The 22,237-nt window shown below is 42.8% G+C and overlaps 1 protein-coding gene across 1 annotated transcript in view; it reads right to left on the reverse strand.

Annotated features, from left to right (window-relative positions):
• The window catches only part of LOC122542842 (transforming growth factor beta-3 proprotein-like), a 46,641-nt gene that overhangs the window by 18,158 nt on the left and 6,246 nt on the right, over positions 1-22,237 (reverse strand). The window contains exon 2 of the mRNA XM_043680932.2: positions 10,185-10,330. Coding sequence (XP_043536867.2) covers positions 10,185-10,330 — 146 coding nt within the window. The remainder of the gene's footprint in view (positions 1-10,184; positions 10,331-22,237) is intronic.

Consider the following 22,237-nt stretch of genomic DNA (forward strand, 5'->3'; position numbering starts at 1 on the left):
GTGGCTCAAGCATTGAAGCATAAAGTATAGAACTAGTATAGAACAGATGGTCCAAATGAATTTTTGAGCATTAAATCATACTCGTTTGTTTCTATTTAAATAAATAACACCCTGGTGTTTTCAATACAGGGATGCAAAGAAGATATTTATGACAAAATCACAGCTATTTAAAGATAAGAGGTCTTCCATTTAAAACAGAGGTGAGGACGATTTTTTCTCTTAACAGGTCTTGAGTCTTTGCAACTCACTTCCTCAGAAGGTGGTGGAAGCAGAGTCCTTGAATGTTTTTAAGGCAGAAGTGGATAGATTCTCATTAAGCAATGGGGTAGACAGGTATCAGGGATGAATAGGAACATGGAGTCACCAAATCAGCCATGACCTTATCAAATGGAAGAGCAACCCTGAGGGGCTGAGTGGCCTACCTCTTACTTCCTATGTTTGTAATTCAGTAGTCCTGGCTCGCTGTTGGTCACAAGCTCCCAAAACTGATATAAACGGAGAAACCACTCTGAGTTATCAACCTGTCCCAATCCCAAAAAAAGATCTTGAGTTTCAATTAGCATAAACAACTCAGCAGTCATCAAAATAACCTCACACCCAACTATCGAGATCTATGACTCAAGGTATGCAAACTCTATCCATTAGTCAACATCACTTAGAGAAAGAAAGATCTTGAACTTCTGTAGAGCTGTTCACAATCTCAGAATGTCCAAAGACCTTTGCAGCCAATTAAGTAATTCAGAAATGTTGTCACTGTATTCAATTTGCATGCAGCAAGCTTTACAAGCAATAGCCTGATCACAACTAGGTTATCTTTTTTTATTGATGCTGGTCGAGAGTTAATTATTGGTAAGAACTTCCATAAGTATCTTGCGGTCTTTTTTATCTGCTGAGGTGTAACATCAGTCTAACATAACAGCTGAAAGATAATTCCAAACAGTATGACATGCAGTGGCTCAGTGGGTAGCATTCCTGCTTCTGAGTCTGAACAAATCCCACTTCAGAACTAGAACAAACACATCCAGGTTAATGCTGCATGGCTGCAGGTGTCAGCTTTTGGAAGGGCTCTAAAACCAATGTTCCACCTGTCTTCTTGTGTGGATGTCCAAGATCCCATGATACTATTGCAAAGAGGATCAAGGGAGTAATTCCCAGGTGTCCCCTCAATCATCAGATCACTATCACATTGCTGACTGTGGGAGCTTACTGTGTGAAAACTGGCTGCTGTATTTCCAACATTATAATGGGATGGCATGGTGGCTCAGTGGTTAGCACTGTTGCCTCACAGCACCAGGGGCCTGGGTTCGATTCCTGCCTCGGGTTACTGTCTATGTGGAGTTTGCATGTTCTCCCCATGTCTGCATGTGTTTCTTCCGGGTGCTCTGGTTTCCTCCCACAGTCCAAAGATGTGCAGGTCAGGTGAATTGGTCGTGCCAAATTGCCCATGGTGTTAGGTGCATTAGTCAGAGGGAAATGAGCCTGGGTGGGTTAGTCTTCGGAGGGTTGGCGTGGACTTGTTGGGCCGAAGGGCCTGTTTTCACACTGTAGGAAATCTAATCTAATCTAATGGCAACTATGCTTCAAAGTAGTTGCAAAGTGTTTTGATATGTCTAGTGGTCATGTATGTAGCTATACAAATACAAATTTTTCTTTTCAATTATGCTGGAATGTCCAGTTAGATGATATGCTCATGTCTTTGAGGCAGGACCTGACTCATTGACCTGTGACTGAGAGGTGACAGTGTTGTCCTCAGTGTCACAGCCCGGGATGACAAATTCCTCCATCCATTCCCTCTCTGGAACCCCATCCAACTGTGCCTCAAATGCTCCCACACAGTCACTCCCAATTCCTGCCCTGGAAAGTTATCCTGCAATTCTGTCTGTAAAGGTCTCTGGACTACCCTTCTTTCTTGGGTTAATAGTTAACATCTGGGCTGAGACATTCCACCGTAATGCGAAGTGTGTGCAATCACTGTCACAGGTTCAGTCTTTCAGGTGAGACATTAAACCAGAGCCCTATGGACTTCTTGGATCGCAGTAGAACCCATGGAGCTCTTGAAAGAAATATATATTCTGGGCAATTATCCATCAAAGACCATCACCAAAATGAATATACGCTCACAAGCCTTTGCTTTCTAATTTCCTCAACTTTAACTCATGGTTCTGAGTCTTCCCTGTATTTAGATTCTAAATGCAAAAACTTAACAGCAGAATGACTGACTCACAATCCTCTGTGATGTTAATGCTGGTGGGTTACACCATCGCATGACATACAGAGGGATGTTACAAAGGAAATGCCACAAATATGTGCTGCAGTGCTGAGCGCGCCTCTCCAGGTCATTTACAGTAACAAGACTAAATGTGCACCAGCTTCCTTTGTGGTTGCACAGAATGAGAAATGCCACTTCTATTTTGTTCAAACTTATACTAACAGTATTATGCTTGATGCATTTGGAACTGGTTAAGAATGATGAAGTTATCAGCAGTTGCAATGCTGGGTGAAGAATTCTTGCAATTGTGGTTGCTTTCGACGGTTTCCCCACCTTATTTTAATAATATTTGCTATCAGTAGATTTAAAAAGACTTCCAATGTCATGGATTTTTTGCATATGGCGTTTTTACCCAACAATTCCTGGACGTACTCATTAGGGCCCAGAAGGAGGAAATTTGGCCCACAGAGACCATCTTAAATGACTTCCTTTGGAGCTGTAATTACTTAATTAAATATATTCTAATACTTGTACATCTGTGGTTTCTAATTTCATCCAAGGAAGGGCATTTAAGAGTAACAGCCAAGTTGGGTAGATGAGTTACGATACATATCAGGCATGATCTAATTGAATAATGGAATAAGCTTCAGAGGCTGAATGGCCACTGACAATGTTTTATGTTTTCATGGCAACTGCTGGGGTTGCACAATACTGGAGAGTTCTGTAAAGCAGTGTCAAGATTTAAAGATCCATTTCCAGATCCTGTGTGCCCTTTGAATGCTCGCAGCAGTCTATATTCCAGTGAATGCAATCTTTCACTCAGCAAACAAAATGCTAAAACGCAAATGACATAGCTGCCTTTTAAATAGATTTTACAGATTGCAATGTGGACTACAGTAAACGGCGTTCATGACTGAAACTGCAGCAATCTTTCCTGATTAGGGCTTATTTAGTCTTAGAGATCTACAGCATAGAAAAAGGCCCCTCACCCCTTCAAATCTGTGCTGGTCAAAAAGAACCACCTAATATTCTATTCCAATTTTCCAGCTATAGGTTTACAGCCTTATATGCTTTGGCATTGCAAGGGCACATTTAAATACTTAAGTGTTAGGAGGGTTTCTACCTGTACCACCGTTACAGGCAGTGAATTTCACATACCCACCACACTCTGGATGAAACCATTTTCCTCACATCCCCTCTAAATCTCCTGCTATAGCCCTGGTCATTGATCCCTCCACCAAGGGAAGAGTTTCTTCCTGTCTACTCTGTCTATGCACCTCATAATTTTATACATCTCAAATCAATCTCCCCTCCTCTAAGAAAAACAGCACCAATTTATCCAAACTTTCTTCATAACTGAAACTCTCCAGCCCAGGAACATTCTGGTAATTCTCCTCTGCACCCTCTCCAGTGCAATTACATCCTTCATATAGTATGGATTCCAGGATGCACACAATACTCTAGCTGTAGCATGTTCAACATTTTATATACAGTACTTCCAGCATAACCTTCCTGTTCTTAAACTCTATGTCTCAAGTAGTAAAGGCAAGTTTCCCATATGCTTTCTTAATCATTTACTCTAGCTAAATACAGTAAATGCAGGAAGCAATACAAATTCTGGGGGTTGGAGCAATTCTAGCCACTTTGACAGGAAAATGATCTCTATTCTGATCAAGAATTGCACTGTGATTCTGTGCGGCAAACTTCCTGCACATCGCTTCTCACCCACTTCTCCTGCTCATTCATCTACAGGCAATCCCCGTGTGGCAAATGGGTTCCATTTCTAGGTCTGTTCGCAAGTAGAATTTACACAAGTTGGAACACAATACAAGATGGTATAAAATAGCCATTCATGCATTTGAGGAAATGTTCACATGTTGGATCTTTATAACTAATATTAATATACCCTTGTAAGGGATCAAGTTCATAAGTATGTGCATTCTGAAGTCGGGTGTTCGTAAATCAGGGACTGCTTGTAAATGTTCTCAATTCTGAAACTTCACACCCTAGGCACAAAGTACAGAATGAGCTGCTGTATAGTTCAGCATTTTCTACCAGATAAAAAGTGGATGAAATGATTTATGATTAAAAATGTGTTTGAAATTTTCTGTTTCATGACTCAAGGCTAATATTTTAGGAATGAAGCTGGGACTAATAATGGGGATGATTTATTCCTGTAATATTTATGTCTGTGCCGAAAGAAATGTGGTGCCGTACTGAAGTCTTTCCAAATCTTTCCAAAGCTTCTACAATTCTAAGGACCTGCATCTAGATCTGATGCAAATACTCAATATCACAGTAATCATCCACATCGAACCATTGCCTACAACGGGAGTAGATTCGCCTATTTTTTAAGTACATTTAAGTCGTCACTGGACAAGCATATGGACGTACATGGAAGAGTGTAAATTAGATGGGCTTCAGATTGGTATGACAGGTCAGGGCAACAGAGGGCTGTAATGTTCTATGTTCTATGTACCCACTAACCAACATTTACACATGGACTGCAGCAGTTCATGAAGGCAGCTCACCGCCATCTTTTCAAGGGTAATAAATGCTAGCCCAATCAGCAATACCACAACTGCATATAAATATTTTTTAAATGATCTAGTTGAATGGCGGAGCAGGCTCAAGGGGATAAGTGGCCCATTCCTATGTTCCAAGCAGTAGACAGAAAGTTAAGACCATTGACAAAAGCATTGGAGAAGAAATGAGGAGAAATGTTTTGCTAGAGCGGATTGCTGTGATCTAGATTACAGATCTGAGAGAGTGATGTACAAGGACTTTCAACATAATTTTCAAAAGGGAATTGGATAAATGCATGAAAAAGTGGGAAAATAATTTCCAGGCTTTATGAGGGGATTGGTACAAATTGGATAACTTTCTCAAAAGGGCTGGCACAGACACAACAAATGTCTTTTGTGATGCATTAAATCCATGAATGAAAACAGCTTGCGTTGTTCCCAGCTGGGTTCCAGCTAACTTTGTATGGGCCAAGTGATTAAACCTGGAATCTCCCTCCTGGATTGACATTTGCAGTTTGTAAGCCCAGTCTGTTCCAAGATGGAATGCTTGCCAACAGCTTCTGTGCAAAGCTTCTCCATATCAACAGAAGCTCGACTGAAGTCAAGAGGGATTGTAGAGGACACACTGATGGTTCTGGGATTGCTGACAGCGCATGGAACACATTCTAACAAGACGTGCTGTGTAGGTTATAAATAGAACTTGGGCGCGGAGCCTCCCCATCTAAGGGTTGGAGATGGCTAAGACTAGGGCTTGTGTCTGCCAGTTATCCTGTATATATTGGAGGCACAGTGGATGAGTGTTTTGTATGGACACACTGGGTCTTGGACTTTGAAATTTGCTTCAAAAGTCCTTTCATTTGGTGATCTCATTAAGAACTTCCCCCATCCATCCCCTCCAATCCTGAGTAAATATTGCAGCCTGTCACCTCCGCACCATGGGCACCAGATATTTGCAATATTGTGATGTGCACCATCTTCACATGCAAGGAATGGCACAGGTCAATTCTGATGGTGGGTCTGCCAATTTTCCTCCTCACTATAATCCTCAAACATCCCACGACATAGTCCTGTAGCTGCAGTTGAGCAGGTAGCATCTGTATTGGGAGCCAGAATGTCATGGGTTCAAGCCCCATGCCACTGACCTGAGCACAAAACCTGAGTCAGGCATAGTCAGCACTGTGCTGTTGGAGGCCTGTCTTTCAGATATGCTATTGAACCAACACAAAGTTGGCCATCTGAAGTGGGCATTAAAAAAAAAATCCTGTGATGGTATTCTGAGGATGACCAGGGAAGACCTCTCAGGGGTCATAGCTTCATCCAACATCAAAAGCAAAATTGGTGATCTGGTCATTACCACAATGCTGATTGTGGGGTCTTGCTGTGACCAAATCACATGTCATGTTCCCTCCATGACAACAGGGAATATGCATCAAAAGTGTTTAGTTGGCCACAAAGTGCTTTTGAATATCATGAAGGGCTCTGATAATGGGCTCCTGTCCTCTCGATTAGGATTATATTCACTTCCTCTGGGGGAGGAAGGGGATTCATAGAAACCTATAAAATTCTAACAGGACTAGACAGGTAAAGGCAGGAAGGATGTTCCCGATGACTAGGGAGTCCAGAACCAGGGTCATAGTCTGAGGTTATGGAGTAAGCCATTTCAGACTGAAATGAGGAGAAATTCCTTCATCCAGAGAGTGGGGAGCCTGTGGAATTCTCTGCCACAGAAAGTAGTTGATGCCAAAACATTGAATATTTTTAAAGAATGAATTAAGTATATTTCTTACGGCTAAAGGGTTCAAAGGGTACTGGGAGAAAGCAGGAACAGGATACTGAGTTGTATGATTAGCCATAATCATATATAATGGTGGAGCAGACTCAAAGGGCCACTGGCTCCAATTGCTCCCAATACTATGTTTCTGTGTTTAAATGAACACGTTTCCTCCACGGTGGCTTCTTCAGCATCTGCACTTACCCAGCAGAGAAAAACTGAACTTCCAGATGATCCAATGGGCAAACAGTGCATTTGAAGCTGAGTCTCAGAGATCAAAAGGCAACAGCCGCTCCTGCTGTTTAAGATACCTGGTACAGAAAAGGTCACAGAGTCTACGGTCCTGTCCCTGATCTTGATACTGTTTGGTTTCATTCCCTTTGAAACCAAATTTCAATGTAACCACGAACAAGTTGGCCTCATTGCTTGCTTATGAGATTCTAATCACAGGGCCCGTTGCCGGAAACTGAAGCAGCCACAGGTACAAAGTGCATTAACAAAGGTAGAGAGCAAATACCATGAGCATTCAATCCTCTGCCAACTTTGGGAAGACTGGAAAAAACCCCATGCCCCATGTAGAAACAGGCCAATCTGTAAGCCCTTATTAAAGGTAAAGCGGTTGATGTGGTGTATGTGGATGTCAGTCTGGGGTTTGATAAGGTTCCCCAGAGTAGGCTATTGCACAAAATATGGAGGCATGGGATTGAGGGTGATTTAACTGTTTGATTCAGATATTAGCCAGCTGAAAGAAGATGGTGGTTGATGGGAAATATTCATCCTGGAGTTCAGTTACTAGTGGGGTACTGCAAGGATCTGTTTTGGGTCCACTGCTGTTGTCATTTATATAAGTGACATGGATGAGAGCATAGAAGAATGGGTTAGTAAATTTGCAGATGATACTAAGGTCGGTGAAGTTGTGGATAGTGCTGAAGGATGTTGCAGGTTACAGAGGTTCATAGATAAGCTGCAGAAGTGAGCTGAGATATAGCAAACGGAGTTTAATGTGGCAAAGTGTGGAGTGATTCACTTTGGAAGGAGCAACAGGAAGAAAGAGCACTGGGCTAGTGGTAAGATTCTTGGTAGTGTAGATTAACAGAGACATCTCGGTGTCCAGGTACATAGATCCTTGAAAGTTGCCACTCAGGTTGATAGGTTGTTAAGAAAGCATACGGTGAGTTAGCTTTTATTGGTAGAGGGAATGAGTTTCAAAGCATGAGATCATGCTGCAGCTATACAAAACTCTGGTGCAGCCACATTTGGAGTATTGTGTACAGTTCTGGTCACTGCATGATAGGAAGAACGTGGAAGTTTTGGAAAGGGTTCAGAGGAGATTTATTAGGATGTTGCCTGGTATGGAGGGAAGTCTTACGAGGAAAGGCTGAGGGAATTGTGATTGTTTTCATTAGAGAGAAGAAGGTTGAGAGGTGACTTAATTGACAAATATAAGATAATCAGAGGGTTAGATAGGGTGGGCAGTGGGAACCCTTTTCTTCAAATGGTGATGGCTAGCACGAAGGGACATAGCTTTAAATTGAGGGGTGATAGATATTGGACACATGTCAGAGGTAGTTTCTTTACTCAGAGTAGTGGGGGCATGGAACACACTGCCTGCAACAGGAGTAGATTCTCCAACTTTAAGGGCATTTACATGGTCATTGGATAGGCATTTGGATGAGAATGGAATAGTGTAGGTTAGATGGGCTTCTGATTGGTTTCACAGGTCAGTGCAAGATCGAGGGCCGAAGGGCCTGTACTGCGCTGTAATGTTCTATGTTCTATATTCTATGTTGTGTTAGCTAGTCAGCCGCTCCCAAAGACTAAACCAGCGTGAGGTGGGACACTATTGCCAAATTCGGCAGCAGTTGAGAGTAGCTACTGTGAGTGCAACACATGGGTCTGACAGTAGAGAGGGAGGCCCCTCGTTCATCAGACTCTGGTCAGGTTCCAACCTGTCCCTCATTCAGAGTTCTCAACACAGAGAGAGCTGAAGGGAAGGTCCCAGGGATCATTATATCACTCAGAAGGTAAATAAGACAAACTGTGACTCAGATAATAATCCTCTATTGGAACCTGAGTGATGAGTAGCAATAGCCAGGGGCAGTGGAAAATTCATTGCCATGTGTATGTACACCTCACTGTCAGCATCTCTGTGTAAAATCACACAATGAAAGTAAGAGAACAATTCACTCTGTCTGATATAGTATAGCCCAAGTGTGAGCTCCTGCAGAGCACCTAGCAGGAGAAACAAACAATTCACAAAATCACACAAGTATTACAGTGCAAAAGGAAGCCATTCTGCCTGCAACCGATTGTTAAATGAGCATCATTACCTATGAGGGGCACGGATATGGTGAATAGCCAAGGTCTTTTCCCCAAGGTAGGAGAGTCCAAACTAAAGGGCATAGGTTTAAGGTGAGAGGGGGAATATATAAAAGTGACCTAAGGGGCAACTTTTTTTTACACAGAGAGTGCTGCGTATATGGAATGAACGGACAGAGCAAGTGGTGGAGGCTGGTTTAATTATAATAATTACAAGGTATCTGGATGAGTATTTGGATAGAAAGGGTTTAGAGGGATATGGGCCAAATGCTGCCAAATGGGACTAGATTAATTTAGGATATCTGGTCGGCATGGATGAGTTGGACCGAAGAAGCTGTTCCCATGCTATACATCTCTAGACTCTAATGCCAATCTCCTGCTTTATCCCCCACCACACCTTTGCACATTATTTTTATCCAAGTAATCATCCAGTGCTGTCTTGAATGCCTCAATTGAATCTGCCTCCACCATATTTCCAGGCAGTGCATTGCATAGTCTAACTATATGCTGTGCAAAAATTTTTTTTAAACTTAACTCTTCCTTCATTTGCACACCATTTTAAATGTGATTTAAAGGCAAACCACTGATGTATTTCTTGTTTATTAACCTTGACTCACTATCATCTGACACAATATGCTCCATATATGACTCCCTGTCAGCTTTCTTCCTCCGTATTCTTTGATTGGATGCAGGCTTCATCAACAAGGCCAGCATTTGTTGCCCACCTCTCAGCTGAATGGCTTGCTAGCCCGTTTTAGAGGGTAGTTAAGACTCAACCATGTTGCTCTGCATCTGGAGTCACATGTAGGCAGATTTCCTTCCCTGAAGAACATTAGTGAACCACACAATTAAGGATTGTTTCACAGATACTATTAAGACCACAATCATGAGAGATGTTGGAGCAGGAGTAGGCCATTCGGCCCCTGGAGCCTGCTCCAGCATTCTATAGGATCATGGCTTTTACTTCCAAATTTAAGAAGTGAATTTAAATTCCACCAGCTGCTGTGATCGGTTTTGAATCCATGTTCTTCACCCCCCCACCACCCACAAAAGCTTCAGCCTGGGCCTCTGGATCAGCAGTCCAATGACAATACCACTCCACCAGCTCCTGACCCTGTACAACACGCAGCAGGTAAACAGGTCTGACTTGCTCCTGTCCCGTGCATACAGCGCTTGAGTGTCTCAATGTCAACTCCTACACAACGCACTGACAGTAAAAGGGAGTCACTCACTCCACTTCAGTATTTACTGCTTCCACTGCAGTCTGACCCTGACAATGTTTCATGTTCACGGCACAGTAAAGAGATGACAGACTTTCCATGATTCCTGTACAGCACACGCGAACATCCCTGGGATTTACCTGATAAAGTTCCACCCGCTGTTCTGAAACATCTGCTACATCCCGGGGCATTCGATACAGTCGGAACTCAGCTCGGTGCAGGGAGTATTCACTGGAAATATTCAACGAAATGTTGAACTGGTAGATTTTGTGAAAAGAGTCAGCATCTACATGAAAGCACAGTGAGCAGGTCAGCAAAATATCCAAATAATAACATATCTGTAGCTATGTTGCCCATTCAATATAATAGGTTAAATAACCGGTCGAAACACAAATCTTGTCCAGGTGGAGCAGTCTAGGTACAGCTCACAGTTTGTTACAGCGTGAAGCTTCTTCTACACTGTCCCCATCAAACACTCCCAAGACAGGTACAGCATGGGGTTAGATACAGTGTAAAACTACCTCTACACTGTTACCATTAAACACTTCCAGGACAGGTACAACATAATATTAGATCCAGAGTAAAGCTCCTTCTCCACCTTTAAATTTTAAGTGAAGCTGCCTCTACATGTCCCCATCAAACACTCCCAGGAGAAGTTCAACAAAGGGTTAGATATTCAATAAGTGGCTGTGAGTGGAGTTTGTGAGAATGGGGTGTGGACCCTGTCAAAGCGAGATTCGGGGCCTGTTACAGTGAAGGAGCTGTTACAGCTCTAATAACAGAGCCAGAATTCCATAGTGAACAATACTACCTTAGAGGTCAAGGCTCCACTCGAGATCCTGACCCCCCACTTCAGGAAACCCTGCTGTTCATACATCAACATTGTGGATTTGGAAAGATGTTTCCACTTAAGAGAGGATATAGAACTAGGGGTCACTGTTTTGAAAATAAGGGGTCACCAAATTAAAACAGAAATGTGAATTACTTTCTCACAGAGGATTGTTGGATCTCTTTTCCACAAAACAATAGAAGCAGACTCTGAATACTTTTAAGGCAAACATGGGTACATTATTGATAAGCAGGCGGTGAAAGGTTATTGGGGGTAGGTGGGAACGTGGAGTAATCAGATCAGCTCGGATCTTATTGAACAGCTGAGCAGTTTCAAGCAATCAAGTAGCCTATACCTACTAATCTGTAAAAACCTCTGACATGCTCTCCTAATTTATGTGCTAACTTGAAAACAAAATATTGAAGAATGAGTTGGATGGTTTTTGTGGGAGAGGCCCCAACATTAGCATTGTCAAGCAAAAGGTCTCTCTCTGTGTACTGCACATTCGAAATGAAAGCCTTGTTTCCTGTGCTTCCGAACACTCAGTGAAAGGGGAATAGCTGTGGATGATAAACCAAGTGCTGTTTCTTTTTTAGCCCCCTCTTTGAAACAGGAAGCAGAGTAACGTATGATAACTTTGAGAGGCCCAGCTGTGTGTGGCTTTTGAGAGCCTGAATACTCAGGGCACATTTCTCTCACACGTCTGCTGGCAAGGCAATGAAAGCAGGGAACAATGAGTTGAATTGAGGATCAGAAATGGAAATACCCAATGATTAAACACTCCAGTCACTTTATGACAGCTCAATTAAAAAAAAACACAAGTTTCTCAATCCCCAAATCTCCTCTGAGGACATGACTATGGAGAATAACTTCAAATTTACAACTCATGGTGAAGCCAATGCCCAACTGGTCTGTGACAGTCTTCATCCTCCACATGAGCCCATGCAACAAGGATTCTTAAGGTACTTGACAAGTTAGGCACTAAGGTGTTGTTCCCTCATGGCTGGGAAATCTGGAACAAGAGACAGGGAGGCCATAATCTCAGGAGGGGAGATGAGGCAATGTCACTGGACTGGTTACCTAGACACTAAAGCTCTGGAACTTGGGTTCAAATCCCACCACAGCAGCTGATGGAATTTAAATTCAATGAATAAATTTGGGATTTAAAGCAAGCTTCAATAATGCTGGTTATGACAGCTGTCATCGATGGTTGAAAAAATCCAACTCACTCCACTAACGGCTTTTGAGGGTACTAATTTACTGTGCTTACCCAGTCCGGTCTGTACATGACTCCAGACCTGCAAAAATGTGGGTGACTCTTGACTGCCCTGTGAAATGATCAAGCAAGTGGCACGGTGGTTCGCACTGCTGCCTCACAGTGCCAGGGACACACGTTCGATTCCCGCCTCGTCAACTGTCTGTGTGGAGTTTGCACATTTCCCCGTGTCTGTGTGGGTTTCCTCCCACAATCCAAAGACGTGCAGGTCAGTTGAATTGGCCATGCTAAGTTCTCCAGTGTTGAGCATATAAATGTGGGAATAGATAGCTCTTTGATCTCTTGAGGATTCAAGGTATATGGGCATGGGATGGAAATGTATTGTGACAGAGGATCAGTCATGATCATGTTGAATGGTGCAGATGGCTTTCAAAGTGGAGAGGGGGCCTCTTGTACTGAGTCACTTGCTTGACCATTTCACAGGGCAGACAAGAGTCACCTACATTTTTGCAGGTCCGGAGTCATGTACAGACTAGACTGGGTAAGCACAGCAAATTAGTACCCTTAAAAAGCCATTAGTGGAGTGAGATGGATTTTTTCAACCATTGATGACATCTGTCATAACCAGCATTATTGAAGCTCATTTCAGTATCCTTAAATAATCTCAGCTGAGATAGGTATCAGATAGGTGATGGTCCAGTGATATTGTTGCTAGACTATTAATCAGAAGACCCAAGTAATTTTCTGAGGACCTGGGTTGGAATCCTGCCGTGCAGATCATGGAATTTGAATCCAATAATAATCTGGAAATAAGAACTTATTGATGACCATGAAACCATTGCCAATTGTCAGGATAAAGCCCTCTGGTTCACTAATGTTCTTTTGGGGAATAAAATGTCATCCTTACCTGGTCTGACCTACATATGACTCTAGACCCATAGCAGTGTGCTGGACTCTTAACTGCCCTCTAGACAATTAGGGATCAGTAATAAATGCTGTGCAGTCAGGTACACCCACATCCCATTAATGAATAAATAAAAATTGGTGTGTACCAAGGGCCCTTTTGCACCATGGTAGTGATTGTAACATATCCTTGGATAGAAAGCCCAGATTTAAGTCCCATTTGTTTTGGAAGTGTCTCTGAACAGGTTGATTAGAAAATATCTGGACCAGTGACCTAGTGAAACATCCCAAGTCATTACACAGCAGCATTAGCAAACATAGTTTTAGACACTGAGCCATGAAAGTTATTCTTAAGGCAGGCAGCAGTTGTTCTATTTTGTGGGGCATCTCAAAAGAAGTGGACTTCCAGACCTTATTCCCTCAGTCATTGAAGGCAGGGTCACCAATTGAACGAATGATGGAAAGCAGGAGTATGCAAGACGCCAGAGGGTACTTGCGCTAGAGGATGCTACAGGGAAAGAAGAGAAGCACTGAGACGATGCAGAGATTTGAAGACGAGGGTGATAATTTTCTGAAGTTGAGCCCTTGCAAGTCCAGAAACCAAAGCAGGTCAGTGACTAGATGGGTGGCAGGTGAAAGGATTTGTAGCGGCCAAATTAGGACATGGTCCGTCGAGTTTTTGATGTTGTCAAGATTATGGAAGATAGGAGACTGGCCAAAAGAAAATCCTTTACCCCACCTCTTCCTCATCTAATGTGGGGTGGGACCCAAAAGAATTCCTGTTTGTTCAACAATGGATGCCATACAAGCAGTTTGACCAGACATCAGCAGTAGAGGGGACAAGAGAGATCTGGCGGTTAGGGAGAGAGATGTGTATATGGTACATGCCAAGGTTGACATTGTGTCAAATTTGAATTAATAATTACTCCTGTGCAGCTTGTTGGGCCACTATACAAATGCAAGCTATTGTTGTTGCTACTATGCAATTTCCCAAAATGATCTACTTCCCCTGTGGTAGCAAACAGGAGAAGTTTTCAGAAATAAAACCCAGAAGTTGTCACTCATTTACCAGCTGATTCATTGTCCTCCTGTTTTTGACTGGCCGCAGAACACAAACAGAAAATTCCAAGAGAATTTGCTGATTAGGAATTGCACCACTCCACCCCCCCACAACTTCTCAAAGTTAAAATTTCCTGCCATTCAATACAAATACTTATGTATTCCACATTGGCCAATGACTCCAGGCAATTTTACAAAGATGCCTTTATACCTCCTCTTGGACTGTTAATTCTCATGATTTTTCTAGATCAGTTCTCATTAATCTATAAATTAATCTATAAATTTCAAGAGGAACACCCATTCACAGCATGGGTTTGAGGTCAGCATTTCAAGGCCCTTCCCATGCCAAATCTGTAGTCTGTCCTGACTTATTTAATGTAGCAGAGTTTGAGGAGGTAAAAACGTTGCAGATAGGATGAGGAAGAGGTCACTTGGCCCATCGAGCCCTCTCTACCATTCAATAAGATCATAGCTGATCTGGTTGTGGTCTCAGCTCCACCTTCCTGTCTTCATCCCCACCATAACCCTTGCCTTCATTGTCTATCAAAAATCTATCTCAGCCTTGAATAAATTCAATGACACAGCCTCCACTGCTGTCAGGGGAAGAGAGTTCCACAGACAGAGAATCCTCTGATGCAAATGAATCTCTCCTCATCTTCATTTTAAAAGTGAGGGCCTCTTCCTTGTAAATAGTGATTCCTTTGTTCCAGTCTCTCCCATGAGGGGATCCTCTCAATGTCCATCCTAGCGAGTCCCCTCAGGGTCATCTCGCTCTTCAAAACTCCATCAGATAAAGGTCCAATCTGCAAACCTTTTCCACAAGATAATCCCTTCATCTCAAGACTGAGCTGAGAGAACTTCCTCTGCACTGCTTCTAACACAATGATATCCTTTTCCAAATAAACATAAGCAAATAACACACAAGACACTTTGCCTTTCAAACCATCCAAAACACTTTACAAGCAGCCAGTGAAGCCACATTTGGCAGATACTCACTGTTGTGATGTAGAACCTGTAGCAATTGATTTGCGCACAGCAAAATCCAACAAACAGCAAAGTGATAAACAGTTTTAGGAATGTCAGTTGATGGATAAATATTGCTCAGGATAATTCTGTTTCACTTCACTTCCCCAAAGTTGTACAATTTGACAATCAGCTGAAATGGGGCCTACAGTTTGATGCATCAACCAAAGGGCAGCACCTCTGACAATGTAGTACTAGAGTGTTACATTGGATTCTGGACCCACAATCCTGTGACCCAATGTTGAAAGCACTACCCAACCAAGGAGGTGGCAGGGGGGAAGGAATTCCATTTTCATTCTGTGCCCTGGGACTAGAAGAAAGAAAAATCTGCCAGAGCTGTATAACTAGTTCTGGGCAAGCTGTGCGCATAGATGTTTCATGGAGAAAGGAGCAGACTCAGTTTTTGTCTGCAGTTTTTGTGTCCGACGGAGGGGCCCTTGTGGCAGAGCAATAGTGTCATGCCTCTGAGCCAAGAGGCCCTCGGTTTAAACCCCACCTGCCCTTGAAGTACATAATACCATTTCTGAGAAGATTGTTTAGAAAATATCTATATGGTAATTTGTATACATTTTTAAAGCAAAATAAATGGCAGAAGAAACCAAGGGACTCTTAGGGAAATCACAGGTAAATATGAATAGATAGGTCAGCCAAGATCTCATCAAATAACAGAGCAGACCTGAGGCACTGCTGGACCAATTCCTGCTCCTAAATCTCAAATGGGCAAGATGCCAGAAAGGCAGGTGGAATCGTAACCAAGCAAGTATGTGTGCCCAAACAACAGATGAGGAAATCGGTAGGGGAAAGCTCCCTGATCATTAAGGAACAGTCAGCGTCGATGGTCTGAATTCTTGGGGAACTCCTCATTGTGGGTGGGCAGAATATCAAGCAACATGAATTCCTTCAAGCGCTGAACTGTAATCTCCTCATGGACTGTCTTTGTTTCAGCAAATCCATCCACAAACATCCTCCAGTTAATTCAGATAATGTGACTCATCAGTGACTTCAAAGCAACTTTGGAATTTGCAGGACAAGGTCAACCTAGCTGCTGTTCTCCTGTACTGATGGCCACGTGATAAACGGCTCAGTGATCATACAATTTAGCAATCAGTCGACAAAAAACAGAAGACGTGAGGTGGGAAAAGTCCCAGTGGAGGGGAACTTTTGGGAAAGTTTGTTCCAAAATTACCTGTTCCTCCTCTGTGCACCCTCCACAAATTACACATCTCAAATTACTTAAATACTGTCCCAAAGTATTTCACCCGAAAATAAGGTGTTAAACTAGGATTAACACAGCAAATGCAGGAAAAACTCTGCAGCTCTGGCCACGTCTTGTGGCTCAGTTCTGAAGAATGACATCAGCCTTGAAATATTAATTCTATTTCTCACTCCACAGATACTGCCAGACCTGCTGAGTTTCTCCAGCTTTTTTTTTAATTTCAGGTCTCCAGCATCTGTGTTAATGTAACTGTGATCCTATCTACACTTCCAGTTGTATGGATGAGGGAGAACGAGTAGGGATATTCACTCTACACTCCTCTACAAAGGGTTAGCACTGCTGCCTCACAGCGCCAGGGACCTGGGTTCAATTCCAGCTGCAGGCGACTATTTGTGTGGAGTTGCACATTCTCCCCTTGTCTCTGTGGGTTTCCTCCAGGTGCTCTAGCTTCCTCCCACAGTCCAAAGATGTGCAGGTTAAGGTGGATTGGCCATGCTAAATTGCCCATGGTGTTCAGGGATGTGCAAGTTAGGTGGTTCAGCCATGGGAAATGTAGGGTTACAGGGATAGAGTAGGGGAATGCGTCTGGGTGGGATGCTGTCCGGAAAGTGTGTGTTGACTTGTTGGGCCAAATAACCTGTTTCCACACTGTAGGGAGGCTGTCCTCTGGTCAATCACAACTCATGTGGTCCTTTATTACATTTGCTGCTTGATTAGATTAGATTCCCTACAGTGTGCAAACAGGCCCTTTGGCCCAACCAGTCTACACCGACTCTCCGAAGAGTAACCCACCCAGACCCATTTACCTCGGACTAATGCTCTAACACTATGGGCAATTTACCATGGCCAATTCACCTGACTTGCTCATCTTTGGATTGTGGGAGGAAACCCACGCAGACACAGGGAGAATGTGCAAACTCCACACAGACAGTTGCCCAAGGCTGGAATCGAACCTGGAACCCTGGTGCTGTGAGGCAACAGTGCTAACCACTGAGCCACCATGCCACTTTTGGGATCTTACTGTGCATTTTTTAAAATTAAAGTTTTTGAAAAAAAAAATAGGGTGCACAATTCTAAAGGGCTTGCAAGGACAAAGGGATCTGGCTGTATATGTGCACAGATCATTCTTAAGACAGGATAGTGTTCTCAAATAAAAGCAAAGTCTAGGAGCCGGTATGATGGCTCAGTGGTTAATACTGCTACCTCACAGCGCCAGGGACCTGGGTTCGATTCCAGCCTTTGTGTAGAGTTTACACATTCTCCCCGTATCTGCGTGGGTTTCCTCTGGGTGCTCTGATTTCCTCCCACAATCCAAAGATGTACAGGTTAGATGGATAGCCATGCTAAATTACCCATAGTATCCAGGCTAGGTGGATTAGCCATGGGAAATGAAGAGTTACAGGATTGGGTGATGTGAGTGGGATACTCTTCAGAGAATCAGTGTGGACACAATAGGCTGAATGGCCTGCTTCCACATTGCAGAGATTCTGTGATTCAAAATACTTAGGATGCTGGAAATTTGAAACAAACACAGAGTACACCAGACAAACTCAGCAGATCTGGTAATATCTGTGGAGAGAAATCCAGTTAACGTTTTGAGTTGGATATGACTGTTCTTCAGAACTATGGTGTTCTCAGCTCACTCATAGGGGCAATGGAGTATAATAGTAAGGAGATGATGTTGAACTTGTAAAAGATCCTCATTAGTCCTCAGCTGGAGTATTGTGCACAGTTGCGGGTGCCACAGTATGAGAAAGATGTGAATGCATTAGACAAAGTGCAGAAGAGGTCTACAAGAATGGTTCCAGGAACGGGAAGCTTCAGTTATGAAGATAGATTGAAGAAATTGGGACTGTTGGAGAGAAGACAGAGAGGAGTTTCAACAGAATTTTTCAAAATCATTAGCAAGCTGGACAGAGTAGAGAAGGAGATGTTACCACTCATAAAAGGAAAAAAAAAGAATGAGACAGCATAGATTTAAAGTGATGTGCAAACAAAACAAGGATGATGTGAAAAACTCTTTTTTCAGTCAGCCATAGTTAGGGTTTGGAATGCATTGCCTGGAAATGTGGTGTAGGCAGATTTAATTGAGGCATTCAAGGCAGCATTGGATGATAACTTGAATAGAAATGGTATTCAGGGATATGGGAAAAGGGAAATTGGCATGAGGTAACAGAATCAGTGCAGACACAATGGGCTGAATGGCCTCCTTCAGTGTCATAACAATTCTTTCATTCTGTGCAGATTCCCTGATATTCTAACGGTGGATGTTCTTCTTAAAAGCCTTTTGTTGACTCAGGAGCACTTTGGGACAGCCTAGTGTCATGGCAGGCGCTATGTTAACTCCATATCTGGCTAACACCATATCTGTTGGGAATATAGAAATGGGAATCAAAGTGGAGTTGAGGTAGATTGTTACAGAATAGTGGAGGAGGTCGAATGGCCTACTCCAGTTCCTGAGACCGCCATCTTTTTCTCACACAATGAACCCAGATTTAGTGCAATATTACTGGGCGGCACAGTGGCACAATGGTTAGCACTGCTGCCTCACAGCGCCTGAGACCCGGGTTCAATTCCCCCCTCAGGCGACTGACTGTGTGGAGTTTGCACGTTCTCCCCGTGTCTGCGTGGGTTTCCTCCGGGTGCTCCGGTTTCCTCCCACAGTCCAAAGATGTGCAGGTCAGGTGAATTGGCCATGCTAAATTGTCCGTAGTGTTAGGTAAGGGGTAAATGTAGGGGTATGGGTGGGTTACGCTTCGGCGGGTCGGTGTGGACTTGTTGGGCCGAAGGGCCTGTTTCCACTCTGTAATGTAATCTAATCCACCTAGCTTGTGACTGTGAGAAACAAAACACCCATTATTACCCCAGGCAGTTTCAAATATGATCGAAATGTTTGGGTTTTGAGGAACATCTTAACAGAGGAGAAGCTGTGCTGTTTATGGAGCATGGGGCCAAGGACATGGCAACCTAACAGAAATAAATGTACAAATGCACAGAGTCCGGGGAACAGAGAATGTGGGATGTGGTTTGTTACAGAATGAACTGACGGTTATATGGAATCAGAATTACTTGCCTCATCTTGCTTTTGTCTTGTTATTTTACTTTTAGAGAGAACCCACTCGCTGCCTTTCACATCTCAATTTAGACCCATTTTATATCTCTTTTTCTTCTCCACCATTTGCAACCTTTTTGTCTTTTGCAATGGTCTCTGCCTCTATCAAAACTATATAAAACAATTCCCAACTTCAGTTCTGAAGATGAGTAATTCTGGACTCAGAAGATTAACTCACAGAATCAACTAGACCTGCTGAGTTTCTCCAGCATTCTCTGTGTTTGTATCAGAACTATTTATTTGGGGAAGGATTTGCTGGACGTTAACAGCCCATTGAACCACATCATAAACACTCCTTCCATGAGCAACAAGTCCAGCTGTGGAATTTCAAACCCAGAGCTTCAAACCCAGAGGGTGGGATGCTACTTCTGCACCACCAGACCGCCCCGGCACGGTTTTGTTACTTAGAGTGGCACAGGTCTGCCTGCTCTCACACTGCACTGAGTCTGTGGGGGAAACAGGTTGTGGAGAGGAGGGGTGACTGGGACGTAGGGGTCTGTGCTGCTGGAATGGGTCTTCACCCTGAAACACAACTCAGTCTTACTGACAAAACTGATCAGTCACAAACTGAATCAAAAGTCACTGAAGCGGGAAGACTGACTGACACCCTTCATCAGACAGTTGCCAGTACAAATACCCAATCAAGAAGAGTTGGCAAGCACGACGGGTCTGGGAGGAAAGGTCATCAAAATAAGGGGAATAAGAATCACTTCAAATTCTTATTTTTGTGTTCGAATCCCTCTGGGCTGTCATCCCTTCTCATCTTCAGTCCTGCAGTCTTTCTCCAATCCTTGCCCCTTATCTAAGTTCCATCAACCCTCATTGATGAGTAATCCTTCATCTGCCTAGGCCCCAACCTCCAGAATTCCCACCCTAGCCATCTCTGACTACTGGGCATTCTCTGCTATTTTAAGAAACTTCTTAATACCCACCACATGCCTAAAGTATAACACTTCAAAAATTGAATATTGTTGAAAAAAGACACATTTTATCAAAACATTTGTCTTACGCTCATCAGGATACTTAGCAAGAATATCAATTCAAGAGGAAAACCAACATTTGTATTGCACAAGAGTTCTGTACTACTAAATGACTACTTCAAAAAATATTTTGCTGTGTGCAACACTTTGCAAAACCCTGTAATTGCGAAAGATACTACTTGCAGAGGTATTTCTTTCAAGCTTTGATCACTGCTGCTATATCTTCTTTTAAGTATCAGTGTCAAATTTGGTCTGATTATGCTTCAGTGAAGATTTGATTTCATTAGAGAAACATCAAAGGACTATTGGTGCGCCAAAAATGTTGAACCAGCTTTGTTACGTAAACTTTCATGGCAGAAATGATCTCAGCTCAGGCTTTGTGCCAGTGTCGATGGCTCTAGATACGACTGGGAGTGGATAAACGGAATGGAGGTTAGGTGGAGCAGGCAGGTCGGGGCTTTTGACAGAGATAAAGCTCTTCCTCCAAATATCACAAAGTAAAAAGCTGTGGGGGCTGCGAGGATAAAATTAACATTGTCTGTGCTTCAAGTGTGATAGAGAGAAAGGTGGTAGCTTTGAAGGTGAGACAAAGAGGTAGGGAATTATCAGAGAATGGAGAATCCCATTAATCAGGGTTAGATACAGAGCAAAGCTCTACTATTTTAAATTGAAAGTAAAACTCCCTGTATTTCTTTTTAAAATACTCTGTAAAATAATACAAATGAACAGTTAACGGAAACTTATACAAGGAAGTGGAAACTTACTAAATTGAAGTATCCTCTGCTTTTTTTAAAGCAGAAAATAAAGCTTCCTCTAAACTTTCCCCATCAAACAATCCTAGGATAGGTACAGGATAGGGTTAGATACAGAATAAAGGTTCCTCGACACTGTCCACTTCAAACACTCTCAGGTCTAGCTACAGTGTTGAGCTTTCTCTACGTTGTCTCTGTCAAACATCCCAGGGAAGTACAGCATGGGGTTACATGCAGAATAAAGCTCTCTCTGCAATGAGTCATCAAACTCTCAGAGAGAGCTATATTCTCAGAGAGAATATAGCATGGGTCAGACTAACACTACTCTCTCCCCACAGCTCCATATCAAATTAATGACGTTTCCCACAAACACTGATTAAAAACTCAGGCAAACACTACTACGTGTACATATAAACATGATGGTACTCACAAACCTAAGCAGTGACCATGTAAATTGGATACTGGACCTGCATGCAAGCACCAAACCCCAGAAAACTCGGAGAAGCATGCATAAACACTAATACGTACATATAAAAACAGAAATTTCTAAATGCCAGTCATGCCCGCATACTATCACCAGCTGCAGGATTCAGTTACAGTTCACTTGGAGCAGTTACTGAATGTTTGGAATGTCATACCTTATGTACACAAATACATTTCATAAGATCATCGCTGATTGTCCCAAGCTGTTCGATGTAATGCATGTTTATACAAAACATCCTCATCCGAGGCAGCTGCCATTCCAAATTCCACAGAAAAACAGCAGATCGGCAGTTCACAATTTTAAATTTGTGCACCTATATTTGAATACCTCCACAGCCTCATCTCTGTCTCTCCGTCTGTAACCTCCTCCAACCTTACAATTTTCCCAGATTTCTGCAATCCTCCAACTTAAAACTTGCTCTCACCCTTATAACCTTCCATTCAGCCCTCGCCTATCAGTAGTCGCAAGCTCTGAACTTTCCTCCTTAAACCACTCCATCTCTCCTCCTTTAAGACAGTCTTTAAAATCTACCCCAAACTTTTAGACATTTTCCCTTATATATCCTGATGTGACTTGGTGTCAGGTGCTATATAAACACAATACAAATTTTTTTTTGAGA

This window comes from Chiloscyllium plagiosum, unplaced genomic scaffold, assembly GCF_037043375.1.
Source record: "Chiloscyllium plagiosum isolate Xiang-an unplaced genomic scaffold, Cpla_swu_hap1 HiC_scaffold_47, whole genome shotgun sequence".
In the NCBI taxonomy this organism is placed as follows: Eukaryota; Metazoa; Chordata; class Chondrichthyes; order Orectolobiformes; family Hemiscylliidae; genus Chiloscyllium; species Chiloscyllium plagiosum.